Here is a 20,955-nt window from a genome sequence, read left to right on the forward strand (position 1 = left end):
ATTGGCCCCAGCTAAGAGCCTTTGGTAGCTGAAACAGTCCTTCTATACAGAGTTCAGGTTTCTTGGGTATGTTCTGTTACATGTAATTCTGCATACAACTTCTGCACCATATATCTTATTAGCCTCTTAAATCTCCACCCAGGGGTGTGAGGTTTAGTATTATAATGAGCCATAAAGTGATGGTGGAAGTTGGAGAAGAAGATCCAGTTTTTCACTTGCCAATTGCCCTTTTCATATCTAATTTTAAAATGCTTTGCTTAAAGGTCTTTTGGATCCCACCACTTCACCAACTATTTTGTGCTTCAGTAAGATCTGCAACTCTAAAATGTTTATTCTCCTGTGGATATAGGCTTCTGTTCTTGATTGATTCTTGGTCTGTGACTTTTATTGTAAGTATTTCCTCTTAATCTATATACTTCATCTTGAAATTTTGCTTTTTTTATACCTAAACTTATGTTGAGTAAGTTAAGATTTTAAATTATTCAATTTTATTATTTTTCATCATTCATGTTATTTCAGGACTCGTGAATATATTCTTCTATAAATAGTTATAAGAATTTTCATTTCTAATTTTATATGTGTGGATTTATTTTCTGTAAATCTTACAGCAAAATGATTATTGTGTGAGAAGGAAATCACTTATTTGTTTGTTTCAAATAAAGATGGTTATTTTTCTTACCTTATTTGTTGAAGGGGCTTTCCTTTCTCTAGTAATTTGGAATGTTAGTTTCTCTGGTAGGTAGTTTCTTTTATTTACCTGTGTCTGGTTTTTGGGTTCTTTATTCACTTCTTTTCTATGTCTATTGGATCCAGATGATTCTTACTACCCAGCAATTTAGTCATTGTTGTATCTATTTATCCTTGTTTCTTGGGAGGATAATAAAAAAGTAATAGCCTTATTGAGAGCTGTATTAAGGACAAATCTAAGGGAAGGAATTATGCTTTGGATTTTCTATGTTGCATATATCATCATGTTGTTAGCTTTAGAAACATTTTTTCCTAAAACATTTTGATCTCAGATGTTTATTCTCTTTGCCATTATTATAATAGTCAAATAGTATAGTAAGACCCAGGGACCCATAAGTGCATAGTATTATGCTAAGTACTTTAAAAAACATCTATATGAACTGGAGGTATAGTTTAGAATGATTGTCTAGTATGTACAAAGCTCTGGATTTAGTCTCAGTCACCACGCAGCAGTAATTCCACATTCGAGAGATGAAGGCAGAAATGTCCAAAGTTCAGGATCTTCCTTGGCTATATTACATAGTCAAATTAGAAGCCAGCCTGAGGTACATGAGCACGCCCCCACTGTCCAGTGTGTGAATATGTAGTTAGTGAAAACCAAAACATTACTTGGTGTAGTTTATTTGAAAGAACAACTGAGTAATATTTTTATAATTTATGATCTTCTAACATACTACTTTGGTCTTTGCAGTGAATGTTAATATATTTAAAAGTTATGTCTTCCCTTGTGGTTGAAGAGGGGAGGGGAAAGTTGAGTTTTCAGTTTATCAGCTGTCATTCTATGTTTGCAGAGGAAGGAATGTAAAGATTTTATTATGAACCAAAGTGACATAATAAGATAAAGCATTTCTTACTGTCTTTGAGACTTCTACATTTTTAAATATGAATTTGGAATGAACGATATTTTATCCTGTCTCCATATGTATGAGCTATTTCTCTAGTGTCTGTATAGACATTTGAAGGGAGAGAGAGATCAGAAACTGAAAGAAAGCCAGTGTTAGGAAAGCAAAGAGACATCTGATTATAAATGAAACTGAGCTGTGTTAAGAATTTATACCTTTTCTGATGGGAGATGTCAAGCATTTTAGTGTTAAATGATGTGACTATTCAGTTTGCATTCTAAATAATTATTCAGCTAGAATTTATATTTAGAAAGAATGAATAAGGGATGGAATAAGGGACAGATGCAGGTTGGAGATGGGAACAGACAGATGGTAAATAAAAAGTTCAGAGCCAGATGTGGGATACCTCCCCTTAGGCTGTTGGTCTGAAATGTCTTGGAGACCCCAAAACAGTACAGGCTATGTCACTGCCCTTGGGTGCCCAACAGAACTTGATGGTAAGAATCTATTGCTGAAGACATCATATTCTTTGGTCACAGGATGGAGAAATCAAGTTGGAGACACCCACATTTAACCTAGATAGATCTCTTACCCTATAGTTAATCATTGTTGGAAACATCCTCACATCTACATTAAGAGGTATGCTTTTTAATCAACTCAAGTTGTTCATCAAGATTTCAATTATGAATGCATTGAAGTGGAGAACTCTGATAGAATTAGGCTTGGAGGAGTGAGCAGAAGGAGAGAATTTCATGTTTGGATATTATGAGTTTTAAGAGTAATTGAGATATCCAAGTGGAGACTTGAAAATGACTGGTTTTTATTTGTAAGAAACATTAAATATTAGTATTTTCTATCAAATACTATAAAATATTTGTTTACAACAAGGACCTCAAATCTTTACATTTCCTTTGTACCAGTCTTTTAAAACTAACCAATTACAGCCACTGTGAAAAAGACATTTTATTCTACATTAGAATAAAAACCAAGTGAATTTCCTTTCCCTGTGTGCTTGCTCTTCTGCTTTGGTGAGAAACAGCATACCTTTCTGATCAGAAGTGAAGTTTTGCCTTGTTGAGACACTGTAATTGGAGTGGTAGTCTTTTTTGCTAAGACCCTGAGCTTATTTCTATCACAATTTATAAACACAATTTATAAACATGCATGTAGATTCCATAGTAGAGTAATGGATTTGAATCTATATGGGAAAGAAAATGTCAGGACTACTTTTAAGTTCTGGATTTTGTACCTACAAATACATTAATAATCTGTTAAAGGGAAAATTCATTATATTTCATAGGCTTTTGATGAAGATTGAATGGTATACATATGTAGAACACTTAGCATGATGCCTGACACTTAGTAAGGGACATTTGAGTAACAACTATTTTCATTAATGTTGGTACAGTCTAAAAGCTGAAGCTTCCGTTTCTTTCACTTCTGTTGAGTGTGCTTATGTGTATATACTCTTTATTTAGTTTCTTACTCTTAGTAGCACATACACTGAAATAATGTGATGAGAATGAGTGTTTGCCTCTGTGGTGAATGAAAATGCAAACATGACTGCTCCTGGGTATGGTTGAGGAGAAGGTTTTTATTGTAGATATGAGGGAGAGAACAGTCAGAGGTATCTGGAAAAGTTCAGAGCAGGGAGAGAAAGAAAAGACATGACCAGAAGACTGCACTGGGCCATGAGAAGAGATGGGATCGGGAGAGGAAGAGAAGAGAGAGGAGAAAGGGAGTAGTAGTTAGTCTTTCTTATTGGACTTTCTTTTGGGACTGCCAGTTCCCCCAATGATGACACTGAGACTTATTATTAATTATGAAAGTTTGGCCTTTAGCTTAGGTTTGTTCCCAACTAGCTCTTATAACTTAAATTAACTAGTTTCTATTAATCTACCTTTTGACTTTTTTTTTTTTTTAACCTTTCTGTATGTCTGACTTCCTCAGTGTCTCCCTGGCATCTCTCCTCTTTGTCTTAGAGTTCCTTTCTCTGCCCAGAAGTCCTGCCTAGCTGTTGGCCATTCAGCTCTTTATTAAACCAATGACACATCTTTACACTGTGTGCAAATATCCTATAATAAGGAGCCAAGAGGACCAAGAGAGAGCCAACTGTGTGTGGCCAAAATGGCTGAGTTATTTAGGAAGAGAGAAGCTGGAGGAAGGGAAGCAAAGCTCAGGGACTGGAGAGGGTTAGGGTGGGGGTGGGGTTGGTGAGAAGTGCTAAGAGGAGCAAGTCCTGTGTTATGATAAATTTTTCCGCCAAAAGCCGCCGAGCCCCACTGACACATGTGTGCTTTATGCCAGCCACCTGCCTGAGTTAGGGCCCAAATGAATACACAGAAACTTGTATTAGGTTCAAAGCTGCTTGGCCAATGACTAGGATTCTTATCTGTTAGATCAGTCTTAATTATCATAAATCTATATATTTTATAAGACTTATCCGACGCCTTATTGGCGTCCCTCCTTGCTGGTGGATCACATTGTGCTGCTGGAGAAGCAAGGGGAAAAAGGACCCTTCCTGTTTCTCCTTCGCTTAAATATGAGTCTCCTTGCTATGTCACTTCCTGCCTGGATCTCCACTTCTCTACTACATTTCCCAGAATCCTCTTTGACTCCTAGTCCCGTCTAACTTGCTGTCTCATTGGCCAAACAGTATTTTATTCAACAATCAATAAGATAAACATACACAGTACATTCCCCATCAGTCCTGGCTTGCCTTTATTATGTGAATGTGTTAATTTGAGAGTTGGCCTATAAACACTTCAGCAATTTAAAAGTACCAACTGCATGCCTATTATGAAAATATCAAGGCAGAAGGTTTTTCAAAGGCACAATTTTAAATCTATAGTCCAGTCTATCTTACAGTCATTAATCACTAAATACTATGTGACAATGCTCTCATACAGATATGAATAGTTGCTCTGACTTGGTTGCAATAGCGTACTTTACAGGTATGTGAACTGTGCTGTAGTATGGGGGAAGGATATGGGGGAAGGAGCCCTGATTCTTCTTGATGGATATCCTGGAAGTCTGTCTAAGAGGAGGAACTTGCAGTTGTGTCATCCTTCAATCAAAAGATGTTTTTGGCCCCAGGACTGGACTTAAAAAATCATAGTGAGTTGCTGTGTCGTTACTGGGGATTGAACCTGGTCCTCTGGAAGTACAGCCAGTGCTCTTAACTGCTGAGCTATTGCTTCATCCCAGTCATCTTTTTTTTTTTTTTTTTTTTTTTTTTTTTGGTTTTTCTTTTGTGAGCCAGGCTGACCTTGAACTCATGAAGATCTGCCTGCCTCTGTCTCCTGAGTGTTGGTATTAAAGACACATGCCACCACCACCCAGCCAGCCATCTTCTTATTTTAAGTCTTTCTATAACTTGATTGCCATCATATGAAATAACTAAATATTGGATATTCCTATTTTTCTAAGACTGTTTTAGTGTTTACGTATCCCTTAGTTAAAAACTGTAGCCTATGCAGTAATTTCTTTTATAATATTTTCCTCTATGAAATAATGGGAATAGAAAACCTTTTAATAGTGTTTTTTAGTATGGAAGACAGTGTTTCATATTATTTGTAGATTACTACTGGATTTCACTTAATATACTGACTAAGAAGTTCTCTGCTTATTTAAAATTTATGTATAAGGAAGAATTTCATGATTTTTTTTTCTAATTCCAAATAGCTTAATGCTTTGGTGTGTGTGTGTGTGTGTGTGTGTGTGTGTGTGTGTGTGTGTAATGTTAAAAAATATTGTAACTTGTTCCCTAAGATTTCATAGTCTCATTTCCCCTCTTGCATTTAAAAAAATTTAGTGCAGTTGCCTGTGGAGGTTGGAAGACATTAGATCCCTTGGAGCTGGAGTCATAATATTTAATTTCATTGATACTACTTAATAGAAATTTTGGAAAATTTCAAAATTACTGTTCCACTGCCCTTAACCTTTTCACAGTATTCTGTGTGATTTTTTTCTTTTAAGATGGGACAAAGGCTAAATCTTGCACCATATTGTCTAACTGATCTGTTAGGAATTTTCAGGCTCATATTATTTACATTTTATGCTTTTAAAAAATGCTGTACTTTGACCAACTATATAATCTTCAATATGTATGGATAGGTTATGATTGTTTTACAATAGAACTACATGAATCAAACATATTCAATTTATAAGAAAATCTAACACAATGAAATTTTAATTTGGTTCTAACTTGGGAAGAATAAGAGTTACAACCTTTATAAAAAATGGTGTGTAACAGTTACATAGTCATTCCTTTAAGTTGGAGACATTCAAATACTTAAAAAGTATTTCATAGTTTATTAAGGTAGCCTAATACACTAGTGTCTCCTTATTCATGGCTTACTTTCCACTATTTTAGTTGCCCCTAGTCATATGTGGTCTGTACATAGAAAACTCCAGAAAAAAATGATTTGTGAGTAAAAACTTGAAAATCTGTCCGAAGAGCATTGTTCTATGTGGTATGGCTTAGAATAAGAATTGTCCCTTTGTCTTGCATTAGGATATTTTGAGAGGTGGGGCCAGGAGAAGATATGTATTTGTTGGTTTTTGGAAGCAAGGTTTCTCTGCATTGCTTTGGAGCCTGTCCTGGAACTCACTCTGTAGACCAGGCTAGCCTCGAACTCACAGAGATTCTCCTCCCTCTGCCTCCCAAGTGCTGGGATTAAAGGTGTGCACCACCAACACCAGGGCCTGGGGATATATCTTCAAAGTGATTTTCTTCTATTTTCATAACACAGTCAACAGAATACTTGTGTGACCCCAGAAGGTTTGGGAATCTTACTCAGTTCTCAAAGTATGGACTTAGATATGGCATCGTCCCATAGGTGGTTGGTTCTGTCCTTCAGATATCTTCCAGGGTCTGCCACTTCAGTTGCTAGTCACAGATTTCATATCATCTGTGCTCTTCTTTAACTGGTTATAAATTGGCATTTCCCGATTACTCTCTTTGGATTTGAGTAATTAGCATGAATATTGTTTACCGACATTGGAGGAATAGCTATGTTTACTAGTTTATTATAAATGATATCACAAATGATAGAGATGAATAGATGTATATAGTGGAAGGGGTATGAAGCTTCTTTGCCCTCTCATTGTATATTGCCCTCTGGGAACTTCCATGTGCTCTCCGAACCCTGTCATTTGTGTGCTTTATGAAGACTGCATGACACAGACTTGACAGAAGCATGGACAACCATGTCAAAATGTGAGTTGCTGCTAATAGACTGGGATGTATTCTAAAGCTGATAGACATGGAAGGGAAATCCAGCAAGTCCTGTCTGCTTCAGCAGGTTTTTGGGCTCTAAACACCTACGCTTCCTCCAGAATATGAAGTAGAATTACTCTACCCCAAGGATTCTCAACTTTCCTAATGCTGTGACTCTTTAATATAGTTCATGCTGCAGTGACCCCCTCCAGCCATAAAATTATTTCGTTGCCAGTTCATAACTGTAATTTTGCTACAGTTATGAGTCATACAGTATATATCTGATGTGCAACTGTTGTGAAAGGGGTAATGACCCACAGATGAGAACCACTGCTCTAGACTGAGGAGAGTCTTGTGATTTACAATGAGATAAAAGCAGGTCAGAGACTGTGTGTGTGTGGGGGGGTGTTAGATTCTGCTTATCATATTCTGAGAAAAAGTATTTCTGTGGTCTACCTTGGAGAGGGAATTGCATACCAGGAACTACAGATGAAATCCAAAAAATATATACCATAGTATCATATTCTTGTGTCTAACCCTGGAACCTTAAACTGTTTGAGCATGTGTCCCTATTTCACTGACTCCTTGACAACCACAATTCTATTTTTTCAGTGATATTATATAGTATTTTTCATTCTGGGTCTGATTTAATTTAGTTAGCATAATGTGTCCATGTTTGTTGCAGATGACAGTAGTAGTAGTGCTTTGTAATTTTTTATATGCATGCATCCATCCACCCATTCATCCATCCATCGGCACTTTAGTTGATTCTGTATCTTACACAGATAATGCTGCAGTGAACATTTAACTACATATATATGGATATATTGGTTTAATTTCCTATGGTATACCCCAAACTGGGATTGCTAGATCATATGGAAGTACAGTTAAGTTTTAAGGAACTTTCATACTGTTTTCCAGAATGTCTAAAGTGTATTCTGTCTCATACAACTAGCTGTTGTCAGTTGTATCAGACTAACATCCAGCCAATTAAAAAAAAATGCCTGTTGTGACTGTAAAATGCCTTCATACATACTGAGTAAAGACTTTTCAGTGTGCCTGCCTCTGGGTTACCATCAAGCAACCCTATACCAGGTCTCTGTAAGTATACCCAATAAGCCATGTATTCTAAGAGTAGCCACCCCTGCTTTCTTTGATTACTGTTTACACACAGTTTTCCATTCCTTCACTTTCAACTTATATGTGTCCTTACAGTTGAAGTGAGTTTCTCTTCAGGCAGCATACAGTTAGATCTTTTTCCCCTAATTAACTATTTTTTGTCTGTTGATTGGAGAGTTAAAATTTACATAGCTGTTGATAGGTAATGAATTGACTGCTATTGTCATTTTGTAGTGCCTTTGTTCCTTTTTTATTGCTACCTTCTTTTATATTTTATTAATATTATTATTTTCTTTTGATAGTCTTTGATTTCTTTCTGTTATGTGTTTACTTACTACTTTTTCTTCTCTTTTTGGTTACCATTAAGTATCTTTAGTCTATTTTAAGCTGGTTAACTTCAAACACATAAAGACTATATACTTTAATTTCTCAACTTACTAATACCATAGTTTACAACTGTGTAAACATTCACTAACATTGTTGTAACTACTATTAATTTTTACAGTCAATTTATCAATAATATATAAATCATATGAATGTGGATATATCCTCAGTGGGAACTTACTGCTAAAATGCTGGCTTTAATTTCCAGGCAGCTGTTTTCAAAGTATGATGACCAAATACTTTTAAAAACTTTTGTATCTTAACGTTTGTACTACAATTAAAAATTACTTATCTACCATCCTTACAGAATCAGTGTGTTCTGAATTTGACTATCTTCTAACTTTTATAGACTTATACCTTTGTTTTTCTGCTGTTTAATTAACACGTTCTCATTTCAATTTGATGAATTACCCTTATTTCTTGTAAGGTAGGTGTAGTGGTGATGAACAGCTTTTGTTTGTCTGGGAAATTTTTTCTCTCTCCTTCATTCCTGAAGGACAGCTTTGCTTCAGAAAGTATTCTTGGTTAGCAGTTTGTTTTCTTTAGGACTTTGGACATATCGTGCTAGTTAGTGTCTCTGTCTATGAGATTTTTATCAAGAAATCATTGACAGATGTTCCCTTGGTTATGATGGTATGAAGGATTCAAGGCCAGCCTGGACTATGTAGACACTGTCTTCAAAACAAAACAGAAATACAGTGACTCATGGTGGCCTACATCATAACCAAAACAAGCAACAAGAAAAGCAAAATACAAATAAAAAGTTCTTTGTCTTTGACTTTGAGAATATAATTATAGTATGTCTTGGTAAAGGTATCTTTTGGGAGGGGGCAGCAAGTTTCAAGACAGGGTTTCATTGTGTGGCTCTGGCTGTCCTGGAACTCACTCTGTAGACCAGGCTGGCATCAAACTCGTAGATCCAGCTGCCTCTGCCTCTTGAATGCTGGGATTAAAGGCATGCGCCACCACTGCCCATGGTAAAGGTGTCTTTATATTGGATTTTTTTCACTTCATGGATCTGAATGCTTATTTCTGTAGATAATGGAATTTTTTCTATTATTATTTCTTTAAATAGGTTTTCTCTTTAATTTCCCATCTTATTAATATCACAGAACTCTTTTCACTTCTTATTCTGTATACTCTTACCATGTACATTGGTCTGCTTTGTAATACTCCTTGAGTCCTGGAGGCCTTTCCCACTCAGTGTTTATTAGGCTAACCTGGGTACTCGCTGATTCTTTCTCTTCTTTGATTGAATATGCTTCGTGATAATTTTGAGTTCAATAGTTGTGCTAATTAGTTCAACTTAATTTATTTTGAGACAGCTTTTCACTGTATGTCCCAGGTTGCTTTCAAACTCTTGGGATCCTTCCTCCTCTTCCTACCAAATGATGGCTTTAGAGGTATGTAATACTGTGCCTGCCTCATGTGTGACTCCTTTTTTTTGCTCCCTATCTTCTTGTTAATTTCTCATTTTGTTCATGTTTTGTTTTCCTGGTTTCATTTTGTTGTCTGTGTTTTCTTGTAACTCGCTGAACTTTTTTATGATTATTATTTCAAAAGTCGTGATCAAGTAGTTCAAAGATTTCTTTTTGTTTAGGATGTTTTAAAACTCTGTTCCTTTGGTGGTATGCACCCCACTCATGCCCATTAATCGCCTTGTATTGGTGTCTAAATGTTTAAAAAGTTTGTACCTATTCTGCTCTTTATAGATTGGCTTTTGCTGGTAAAGTTCTTTACTGTTTAACTCGTGCAGAGATTTTGGACAGGCCATCTGCTGTATCTATGGATAGGTAGGCTTACTGCTAGATTCTCTAGCAGGTTGCTGGATATTTAAATCAGCAGGTGAGTGGGCCAGGTTTCTTAGTCTACAAGGGCTTACTTAGAAGGTCTTCTAAAGTGTTCCTGGAGCCTGAGTCTGTATTGAATTGGTCTATTAGAATGGTCTGGAAATTTGATAAATAAGGACAGGTGATAGAGACAGGTAGACAAATTCTTGCCCTGCCATAAACAAAGGGTTTGTGTTTAGAACACACAATAAAAAGATTGGCACCATCATAATAGGAAGTAGAGGCAAGATCCAGGTCCATATGAGATGGGGGTCACCACAGTTTAACTTGTCTTTCCCATTATGAGTGCAGCTATCCTGGACACAGTGCATGGAGTAACTCTTAGAGTGCTGAAATGGAAGGAACAATGGAAAAAATTGTGGGGAAATCTGAACCATTCATGAGTTTAAGATTTTCTTTTCTTGTGGTATCTGCTAATTAGAGCTTACTGCAACTAAACAACACCAGGATACAGACAGAGACATCTTCAATAGGAACTTTCTAGTTCTGATTTGAGGAAGGGAAAAGAGTACTCACACTGAGACAGATCATGTAGAAGTCCTCCCTAGCCTCCCATGGTTTCTCTTCTTGCCATATCCCCCTACCTTGTTAACGACAGTGGGAACCCACACAAGACGAAATTCTGAGAGCAGAGCCTTCTCTATAGTGGAGCTGTTACTATAGCCCATTTTCCAGGAGTACCAGGAAACTGGAAAATCCTGAAAAGATTGTAGAAAAGGATACCTCAGGATATGAAGCTCAGGGTTCACATCTGAGCTTTACAGGGTGAACCTGACCGTAATTATCATACCAAAAACTTTTCAGGATTGATCTAAGAGATCTCTGAGCAGAGCACAGACCAACCTCTGGGTGGCATACACACAAGCTAGATGAGACTAGAACTGTGAATAATAGCTTTCAGAAATGGAGCTGACATTTCCAAGTAGATTAAATCAGACTTGAAGATTCATAATTTAAAATATTGAGAAAGTTCAGGTATGATGTAAAACTACCCACTAAGAATAACAAATTACATATACAGAGAACTGGGAAATGCCAGTTTGCAAGGGAAAAGATAAGAGATATTAGTATCAGACTGAGTCAGTGAAATTACTGGACAAGGATGTCTGTTATAAAAAATGTTTCAACAGCAGTTATATGAACCTTCTCAAAATGAATAGATAAAATGTTTAGTGAGAAAATAGGAGACACAAAAAGGAATCTAATAGGAATTTCAGAACTAAAATATAACCAAAGAAAAAGTATACTTGGTAGGCTCATTAACTGAATGGAGACAGACCAAGAATCTATGACCTTGAAACTTGTGTTGTAAATACAAAGGATCAAAATCTAAACAAACCCTCCCAAATTATCAAATCTAAAGAGAAACAAGCAAACAAATAGGGAGCTTCAGAAGATGTGTAGTACAGAAACAAAAGGTTGACATCTGTGCCATTGGAGCTCAAGAAGAAGAAAAATAGAACTGTGATGATAAAATAGTATTTAAACAATGGCAGAATATCTACCATACTTATAAAAAGAAACTCACTGAACTTTAAACAGAAAAATGTGAAAGAAATTTATATCCAGTCATTACTAATTAATCAGTCTGTTAAAAACCAAATACAAAGGTCTAGAAATCAATCTGAGAAAATAAAATGGCAGTTGCAATGATTACAAAGATTAGAGGATATGGTAGTGGACTGGGGATGCCATTCAGCAATAGTGTTTCATTGAGAATGCACAAGGCGTCCAGCCTGCTTGAACTTAATAATACCAATATCCCTACCTTTTTGCTTCTCACACACAAAGTAGCAAAAATAAGACATAAACAAGATTGCACAACCACAAAATGGCCAGTGAAATACATTCAATTTCACTAGTTTTTTTATTAATTAATTTATTTTTTAGGTTGTTGCTTTTAGAAGAGAATATATTACTTTTAGAAAAGAATGATACACATGGGCACACACATACTCTGAGCCCTCATCTATGCCTGTGAAGAAACCAAACATTGAGACATCTTCCTTAATTGCTTTTCTACCTTTTTATACAACAGGGTGTCCAGTTTAACTGGAAACTTACTGTTTGAGCTAGATTGGCTGATGACTGAACCCTCAGGTTTTACATGCCTCTGCCCAGTTAATAGGCTACAGTTACAATAGGCTAACTGCTACAGTTAATAGGCACGTACCAGGCTTTTATATGGGTTCTGAGGATTCAGGTCCTTATTCTAGTGCAACAAGTACCTTATCCTCTTAGCCATCATCCCAGCCTTATTTACTATCAATAAGAGAAATACAAGTTAAACAGAAGTCTGTAAGATTTTGGGACATATGGATATTAATTCAGGTGGAAGAATTACTACGGGATTAAAAAACAACAACCAATTCTAACTTTGAGTTGGTCAGTTAAAATATCAGGCTTTGCCAGGTGTGGTGGCACAGCCTTTAATCTCAGCACTCAGAGACAGGCAGATCTCTTGAGTTTCAGGACAACTTGGTCTACGAAGTGAGGTCCAGGACAGCCAGAGCTATACAGAGAAACCCTGTCTCAAATATACAAAATAAATAAAATGAAATATCAAGCCTTATAAAAAAATCTGTAAAATTGTTTATTTGGAATATGGAGTTAAAAGGATATAAACATGCACATTTCCTTAAAAATAATTAGAATTTTTGAAGATTCTCTTTAGTTTTTAAATTAATTTATCCTTTGAAAATTCATATGTATATAACATACTCATCTTTTCATCCTTTCTATTCTCCCCCCACCAGCCCCCATCAGTACTTCACCTTCTTCCCACCAAACCCCTATCCCACTTTTAATTTTTGTTTTGTTTTTATTTTGCTTTGTGACCTGATTTAACCAACCAGGGCCACTCATGTGGGTCACAGGTGTGAGGCTGTTGCCCTGGAGCATGAATAGCTAACCAAGGGCCACATTACTGAAGACAGTGCCTTCCTTCCTCTCATCCAGCAGCCCTTGACTGCTTTTAGTTTTCCAAATAAGGTGGGAACACATTTGCTACTCCCTCATCTATTAACTGACATTTTTTTCCTGTCTCAGTCTTGTGCAGCCTTTTACAGGTAGCACCAATGTTAAGAGGGTTAGTCATGCCTTTGCTATTGTGCCCTTCACAGAGTATTTCATGGTCCTCTCGCTGGTGTTTAGGTCCTGCATGCTTTCTGCCCCCTCTGTTCCCTGGGCCTTGGATGGGTGCCTATTCAATACCGAGCGTGCAACAATCACTTGTTTTTAGTCCCTTGATCTGCTCTAAGTGCAGTTTGCTGTAAAGAGAAACTTCTTTGATTAAGGCTAAAGACAGCATTAGTCTATGAACATAAACACAAATATTGAAGAGGTTGTCAGCTATTTTCATTTAGCAAAACAATAGCTGTAAATTTCCCCTAGTGTATAGAACTTACCCAGCCATGGGCATTTGGCCAGGTCAGCACATGAATTCCCTCTTTCAGAATGGGTCTCAGATCCAGTCAGAAATTGCCTGGTTACTCCCAGGATGGTTGTGGCATTCTTGCAGTGGTAAGCGCCTTTTGCCTAGCAGGTTGTTATTGTAACATGAAAGGTCTAATGCTGGGAAGAAACATTGTTGACTTTCATTCATTTGCTACCAGTATAGCAGTTCCCAGAACTGTGAAGAACTTGAATTTTAATTTCAATGGAGGCTAATACCTCATTCTTGAATAATAATGTAGAGGGACCTTTTTGCTTTAAAACTTTTGGCCTATTATGTTAAAGCAAAGATTCTTAACCTTGTATTTCAAGTAGCATTTTGTTTTTGTAGCCTGTCTATCAGGTATTTCAGGTAACTTATATAATAGGGAAAACCCAAAAATATTTGAAATTTTTTCATTTTAAAAATATTTGCTTGTTTTTGTGATGACTATTAAAAATAAAAATATTTGCACACTGACAAGAATAAATCTTTCTATTGAAACATCTTTCGATTTGCTGATTTTAAAAATCTTACTAACAGTATACTGCTTTAAGTTGTGAAGTTCATAATTTACTCAGATATGAATATTTTCAGTATTTATGATTACCATATTTATAAAATCAATTAAGTGATGCTGATCCTCATGGTACCTACTAGGTATAAGTCCTCTGCAAAAGAACAAAAGTTGATGTGCTTTATATATATATATGAATTTAATTGCTATTAAGTCTTATATAAGGTAAATATACTTTTTGTTTTTTTGGTTTTGTTTTTCTTTTGTTTGTTTTTTTGAGACAAAGTTTCTCTGTGTAGCCCTGGTTGTCCTGGAACTCACTTTGCAGATCAGGTGGCCTTGAACTCACTGAGATCTACCTGCCTCTGTCTCCCAAGTGCTGGTATTAAAGGTGTGTGCCACTACCGCCCAACCTGTAAATATATCATAAAAACTATTTCTATTTAAAAAATAGGTCATGTAGTTAAAAAGAGGTAAATGTTAAGACAAGCTCTGTAGGACGGAAGGAAATAGAATAGATGTCAGAGCAAGAGTAATGCCTTTTAAGATTGTAGTTGTACTCAGTTGATGAAAGAGACCTATCCAGGGTCATGTGGTAAAGATTTGCCCTGCTCAAAGATGTCAAGGCAAATAGCCCTAAATAAGATACAGTAGAACTAATATTACAAGGAAGGAGAGGTTTACAAGAGAAATGACATTCTGAGCCAGGGCAATTGGTGAGAGGAAGAACAGTAAGAAGAAAGATCTAAAGAAAACATAGGGCCTGTGTAACATGAAAAATAAAAGACTTAGCGACTGATATTGGGGTTCAAACTTCAAGCTGAAGATCAGAAAAGCAAATAGCCAGCCACTAGCTCTTACCACTGCCTCAGACTGAAAGGGCTGATCCTGCTGTCTCTCCTCAGCATGGCTGGAGAATCTTGAGACTGAATGCTTCCTGTCCTCAATGTGACTAGAGAATGAATGCCTATCCTCAATGTGGCTAGAGAACGATTGCCTGATACTAAGACCTTGTTCCTGTCTTACATACCTCCCTAATGCTGGGATTAAAGGTGTGTGACCCCAGGTGCTGAGATCATCTTTGTGTGAGCTGCTTCTCTTTAGGACTGGATCAATCTTGTGTCGATCTGGGTGGCCTTGGACTCACAGAGATCTGTCTACCTCTTAATCCTGAGTCCTAGGCTTAAGGATATGTAGCACCACCTCCTAGCTTCTCGCTGCTGGGATTAAAGGTGTGTACTTGGTTTCTGTGGCTTGTGGCTGACTTTGCGTTTTGAATCCTCAGGCAAGCTTTAATAAATCATAAATAGTATATCACCACAGGGCTGAAGTAAAGAGAGTACTGCAGAGCATGACAGGATAAAGCTGGGTGGAGAGGGTCTTGGTTTTGGTTTTCAGGAGGTTTTAGGTTTTTGTTGAGACAAGGTCTCTCTATATAGACCTGGATGTTCTGGAACTCTTTTTGTAGACTAGACTGGCCTTAAACTCAGAGATCCTCCTGCTTCTGCTTCCCAAATGCTGTGATTAAAGGCATACACCACCATGCCCAGCTACTGCAATATTGCATCTTAAAATAAGAGGCAGACATGCATACATGTTAAGCTTTTCAGTTAGGATGGAGAGTAGAGAACATGGAAGCTCAGATGAAGAAATCATTTTAGGAACTCTGCACCAGGTAAAGTCCAAATGGCAGATAGACCAGTAAGGAAGCGTTTATAATAATCTAAGAGGATAGTGGAGTAAAAGCAAGGAGAGGGTGTACATTCAATTTGAAGGGTAAGGCAAAAGAAAAGGCCATGGTGAGTCTTCGTTCTGGTCTACCTAGCTATAGCTGGTGGTAGCACTTGGTCAAACAGGGACATGAAGAAATGTGGGAAGAGTTCCAGGATGTGGTCCTGACTATGTGGTGTTTTAGATGCCTGGTCACCTTCCAGATAGAGATGCAAGGGACAACATCAGTTACATGGGGCTAAAGCTCAGCAGAGACACTTAAGCTAGGGAAATACTCACAAAAGGATAGACTAGATGAGAAGAGCATTTTCGACCCAGCCTTGATTATTTTATTTAGCTGAGAAGAGTAAGTTAAAGCAGGGCTGGGGAGATAGCTCAGTCAGCAAGATGCTTGCCTTACAAGCACAAGAACCTGAATTTTATCCCTAGAGCACATGGGGGGGGGCGGGGGGGGGCAATACTTTTTAAACCTGCTTATAGTTGTTACTTCTTATTCCTATTAAGTTTGAAATAAGTGGTTGCTTAAAATAAAGTAAGCTGCTGAATCTTTAGTACATTTTAGATTTGCTTGAAGTGAAAAGAAGTTTGTAAGTTTAGATCACTATGTTAAAGCTTTAGCTTATTTAGTCTTGATTTGGTTGTTTGCTGGTAAACTCAAGCTAACTTGGTACTCTATATTCAGGTTAACCTGAAACAATTACTCACTCTACATCCCCTCTGCACCAGCCTCCTGAGTCCTGGCAGTATAGACATGTGCCACCAAGCCTAGACTTTAAGCCGCTTGATTTAATTTTATATATGCTTTATGGAATTCTTAATCTCTTAATTTCATTTTTGTGCTTTGTGGTGAGTTATTTTGTTTCTATATAACAAAATGGAATTATTTATGAATGTAAATTTGTTGTAGCTTTTGAAAAATTGTGGAAAGAAGTATATACAGTCTTTGAAATTATTTGACATCATTTAGTCATTGTTTTAGGTCAGGGCTTCTAAGCCACAGTGCTGTGAATGAACTTTGGAATCAGTAAAATTCCTTCATTCCTCCATGTGTATGTATGGTGGAGAAGAAGAAGCACTTATACCTCCATTGAGTTTTTATAAATTTCTCCCTACAAGAATGAGGACAATAGTCATTGGTTTACGTAGGGAAATCCTCAAATATTTTAATGATCCGAATTATCAGAAATGAAAATAAGTGAAACACATAGTAGTTTTATGATACAGATGTCACCCCAGTTAAGTCAAACTCATTATCTGTTCATGCTGTTTTTAACTTAATGCAGATGGAGGAAGCGAGGAACCACCGGATCGAAGACAGTCGAGTGTAGATTCTCGCCAAAGCCGCTCTGGGCAAGGTAAAATTTTTTTCTGTGTCAGCTGTTCCTTCATATTTGGGGACTGGGATTTTGCTGTGTCTGTTTAGGTATTGTAATTTCTCATTTAGAGTTTATTGATATAATCCAATGGGGCCTTGTGTCAATTTAAAAATGATATTAAGACTTAATTTTTCCCAACATTAATGATAAATATCTAGATACAACTTTCGGAAAGTATCAAAGTAAAATTTTAACACCATCATTTGTTAGCATATAATCACATGCTGGTCTTTCCTTTCCTCTCTCCTTCTCTTCCTCCCTTCCTCCTGCGTCTGTCTCTCCCTCCCTCCCATCCACTATTCCTTTTTCCCTCCCTCCCTCCTTTTTTATAACTCAGTCTCATGTAGCTCAGGCTGACCAACTATGTAACTGAGGCTGACCTTGAACTTCTGGTTCTCTGGCCTCTTCCTAAGTTACATTACAGGTGTGCTGGTACCACATCCAGTTTATATGGTACAGGGATTGTACCCAGGACTTCATGAATGTTAGGCTAATAGTCTCCCAACTGAGCTACAATTTCAGTCCCCACATACTGGATTTAAAGTTTTTATCAATATAATATTTGTTATCATAACTGTCTGAGAAGAAATGGTAAAATTGCTGTATTCTTTTAGAATCTTCCTGATTATTTCCCTTTTCTTTTTTTTGTAATTTTTTTTATTAGTTCAAATTAGGAACAAGCTTGCTTCATATGTCAATCCCTTCTCCCTGTCCCTCCCCTCCCCAAAACCCTCCCCCCCCAACTTCCCACCTGTCCCCCACCCCATCTACCCTCCACTCCCCAGGCTGGGTAGGGTCCTCGATGGGGGCTCCCCAAAGTCCAACACATCATCCTGGGCTGGGCCTAGGCCCTCCCCATGTGTCCAGACCGAGACATGGGATGGGCTCTCAAAGTCCCTTCTTACACCAGGGAAAAATACTAATCCACTACCAGGGGCCCCCTAGAGTGCAGAGGCCTCTTCATTGACATCCATGTTCAGGGGTCTGGATCAGCCTCCCAGACAGCAGTCTGGGGTCAGTGTGCTCCCCCTTGTTCAGGCCAACTATTTCTGTGGGTTTCACCAGCCTGGTACTGACCCCTTTGATCTTCATTCCTCCCTCTCTACAACTAGGTTCCAGAGTTCAGTTCAGTGTATATCTGTGGGTGTCTGCCTTTGCTTCCGTCAGCCACTGGATAAGGGCTCTAGGATGGCATAAAAAGTAGTCATCAGTCTCATCATAGGGGAAGGGCATTTAGGTTATCCTCTCCACCATTGCCTAGATTGTCAGTTCGTGTCATCCTTGTAGATCTCTGGAAATTTCCCTAGTGCCAGATCTGTCCTCGGACCTATAATGGTTCCCTCTGATATGGTATCTCTCATCCTGCTCTCCTCTGTTCTAACCTCAGCTCAACATTTCTGCTACTCCATTTCCTCCTCTCCTCTCCTTTTCTCCTCCTCTCATTCTGGCAGCTCCCTCTCCCCTACCCTCATGCTCCCAATTAGCTCAGGAGATTCTGCCCCTTCCCATTCTCAGGGTCCATGCATTTTTCCATTAGAGTCCTTTCGTGTTTCCTAGTTTCTTTGGTGAAGAGGATTGTAGGCTGGTAATCCTTTGCTCTATGTCTAAAATTCATATATGAGTGAGTACATACCATGTTTATGACTGGGTTACCTCACTCAGGATGGTTTCTTCTAGTTCCATCCATTTGCCTTTGAATTCCAATATTCCATTGTTTTTTTCTGCTGAGTAGTACTCCATTGTATAAATGTACATTTTCTCTATCCATTCTTCAGTTGAGGGGCATTTAGGTTGCTTCTAGGTTCTGGCTATTACAATGCTGCTATGAACATGGTTGAACATATGTCCTTGTTATAAGAACGTGCATTATTTGGATAAATGCCCAAGAGGGGAATTGCTGGATCTTGAGGTAGACTGATACCCATTTTTCTGAGCAACTGCCATATTGATTTCCAAAGTAGTCTTATAAGTTTGCACTCCCACCAGCAATGGAGGAGTGCTCCTTTTTTCTCCACATCCTCTCCAGCATAGATTGTCATTGGTGTTTTTGATTTTAGCCATTCTGGCCAGTGTAAGATGGTATCTCAGAGTTGTTTTGAGTTGTATTTCTCTGATGGCCAAGAATTTTGAGCACTTTCTTAAGTGTCTTTCAGCCGTTTCAGATTCCTCTGTTGAGAATTCTCTATTTAGTTCTGCACCCCACTTTTTAATTTCATTGTTTGGTGTTTTGGTGGCTAGCTTCTTGAGTTCATTGTATATTTTAGACATAAGCCTTCTGTCATATGTGGGGTTGGTGTGGATCTTTTCCCATTCTGTGGGCTGTTGTTTTGTCTTACTGACTGTGTCCTTTGCCTTACAGAAGCTTCTCAGTTTCAGAAGGTCCCATTCATTAATTGCAAATCTTAATGTCTGTGCTACTGGTGTAATGTTCAGGAAGCGGTCTCCTGTGCCAATTCGTTCAAGGGTATCTCCCACTTTCTCTTCTAGAAGATTCAGTGTGGCTGGATTTATGTTGAGATCTTTGATCCATTTGCACTTAAGTTTTGTGCATGGTGACAGATATGGATCTATCTGCAATCTTCTGCATGTCCGAATCCAGTTGTGCCAGCATCATTTGTTGTAGATGCTATCTTTTTTCCATTGTATAGATTTAGCATCTTTGCCAAAAATAAGGTGTTCGTAGGTGTGTGTGTGTTAATATCAGGGTTTTCAATTGGATTCCATTGGTCTATCTACCAATACCAAGCTGTTTTCAGAACTCTATAATAGAGCTTGAAGTCAGGGATGTTGATGCCTCCAGAAGACCCTTTATTGTACAGAGTTGATTTGGCTATCCTGGGTTTTTTGTTCTTCCATATAAAATTGAGTATTGTTCTTTCAAGGTCTGTGAAGAACTGTGTTGGGATTTTGATGGGGATTGCATTGAATCTGTAGATTACTTTTGGCGAGATTGCCATTTTTACTATGTTGATTATACCTATCCAAGAGCATGGGAGATCTTTCCATTTTCTGGTATCTTCTTTAACTTCTTTCTTTAAATACTCAAAGTTCTTACTGTACAGGTCTTTCACATTTTTGGTTAGTGTTACCCCAAGATATTTTATGTTGCTTGTGGATATTGTAAAGGGTGATGTTTTCTCTGATTTCTTTCTCATTGCATTTATCATCTCTATATAGTAGGCTTACTGATTTTTTTGAGTTAATTTTATATCCTGCTACTTTGCTGAAGATGTTTATCAGCTGTAGGAATTCCCTGATAGAGTTTTTCGGGTCACTTATGTAGACTATCATATCATCTGCAAATAGTGAAAGTTTGACTTCTTCCTTTTCAATTTGTATCCCTTTGATCTCCTTTTCTTGTCTTATTGCTCTAGCTAAAACTTCAAGTACAATATTGAAGAGATATGGAGAGAGTGGACAGCCTTGTCTTGTTTCTGATTTTGGTAGAATCACTTTGAGTTTCACTCCCTTTAGTTTGATGTTGGCTATTAGTTTGGTGTATATTGCTTTTATCATGTTTAGATATGTTCCTGTTATTCCTGTTCTCTCCAAGTCTTTATCATGAAGGGATGTTGGATTTTGTCAAAGGCTTTTTCAGCATCTAGTGAGATGATCATGTAGTTTTTCTTTTTCAGTTTGTTTATATGGTGGATTACATTGATGGATTTTCGTATGTTGAACCATCCTTGTATCCCTGGGATGAAGCCTACTTGATCATAGTTGATGTTTTTCCTG

The 20,955-nt window shown here is 37.6% G+C and overlaps 1 protein-coding gene across 9 annotated transcripts in view; it reads left to right on the forward strand.

Moving 5' to 3' along the window:
- Tanc2 (tetratricopeptide repeat, ankyrin repeat and coiled-coil containing 2) overlaps window positions 1-20,955 on the forward strand; it is a 311,247-nt gene that overhangs the window by 66,126 nt on the left and 224,166 nt on the right. For 7 of the 9 annotated variants that reach the window (XM_027427849.2, XM_027427850.2, XM_027427851.2 and 4 more), the window contains exon 3: window positions 17,128-17,199. The exons of 1 other annotated variant lie outside the window; for it this stretch is intronic. In XM_027427849.2, the coding sequence (XP_027283650.1) occupies window positions 17,128-17,199 (72 nt within the window). Of the gene's footprint in view, window positions 1-374; window positions 390-17,127; window positions 17,200-20,955 lie in introns of those variants that run through there. One more of the 9 variants, XM_035447998.1, reaches the window with a different exon arrangement.

The sequence above is a fragment of the Cricetulus griseus genome, chromosome 7 (assembly GCF_003668045.3).
Source record: "Cricetulus griseus strain 17A/GY chromosome 7, alternate assembly CriGri-PICRH-1.0, whole genome shotgun sequence".
Taxonomy (NCBI): Eukaryota; Metazoa; Chordata; class Mammalia; order Rodentia; family Cricetidae; genus Cricetulus; species Cricetulus griseus.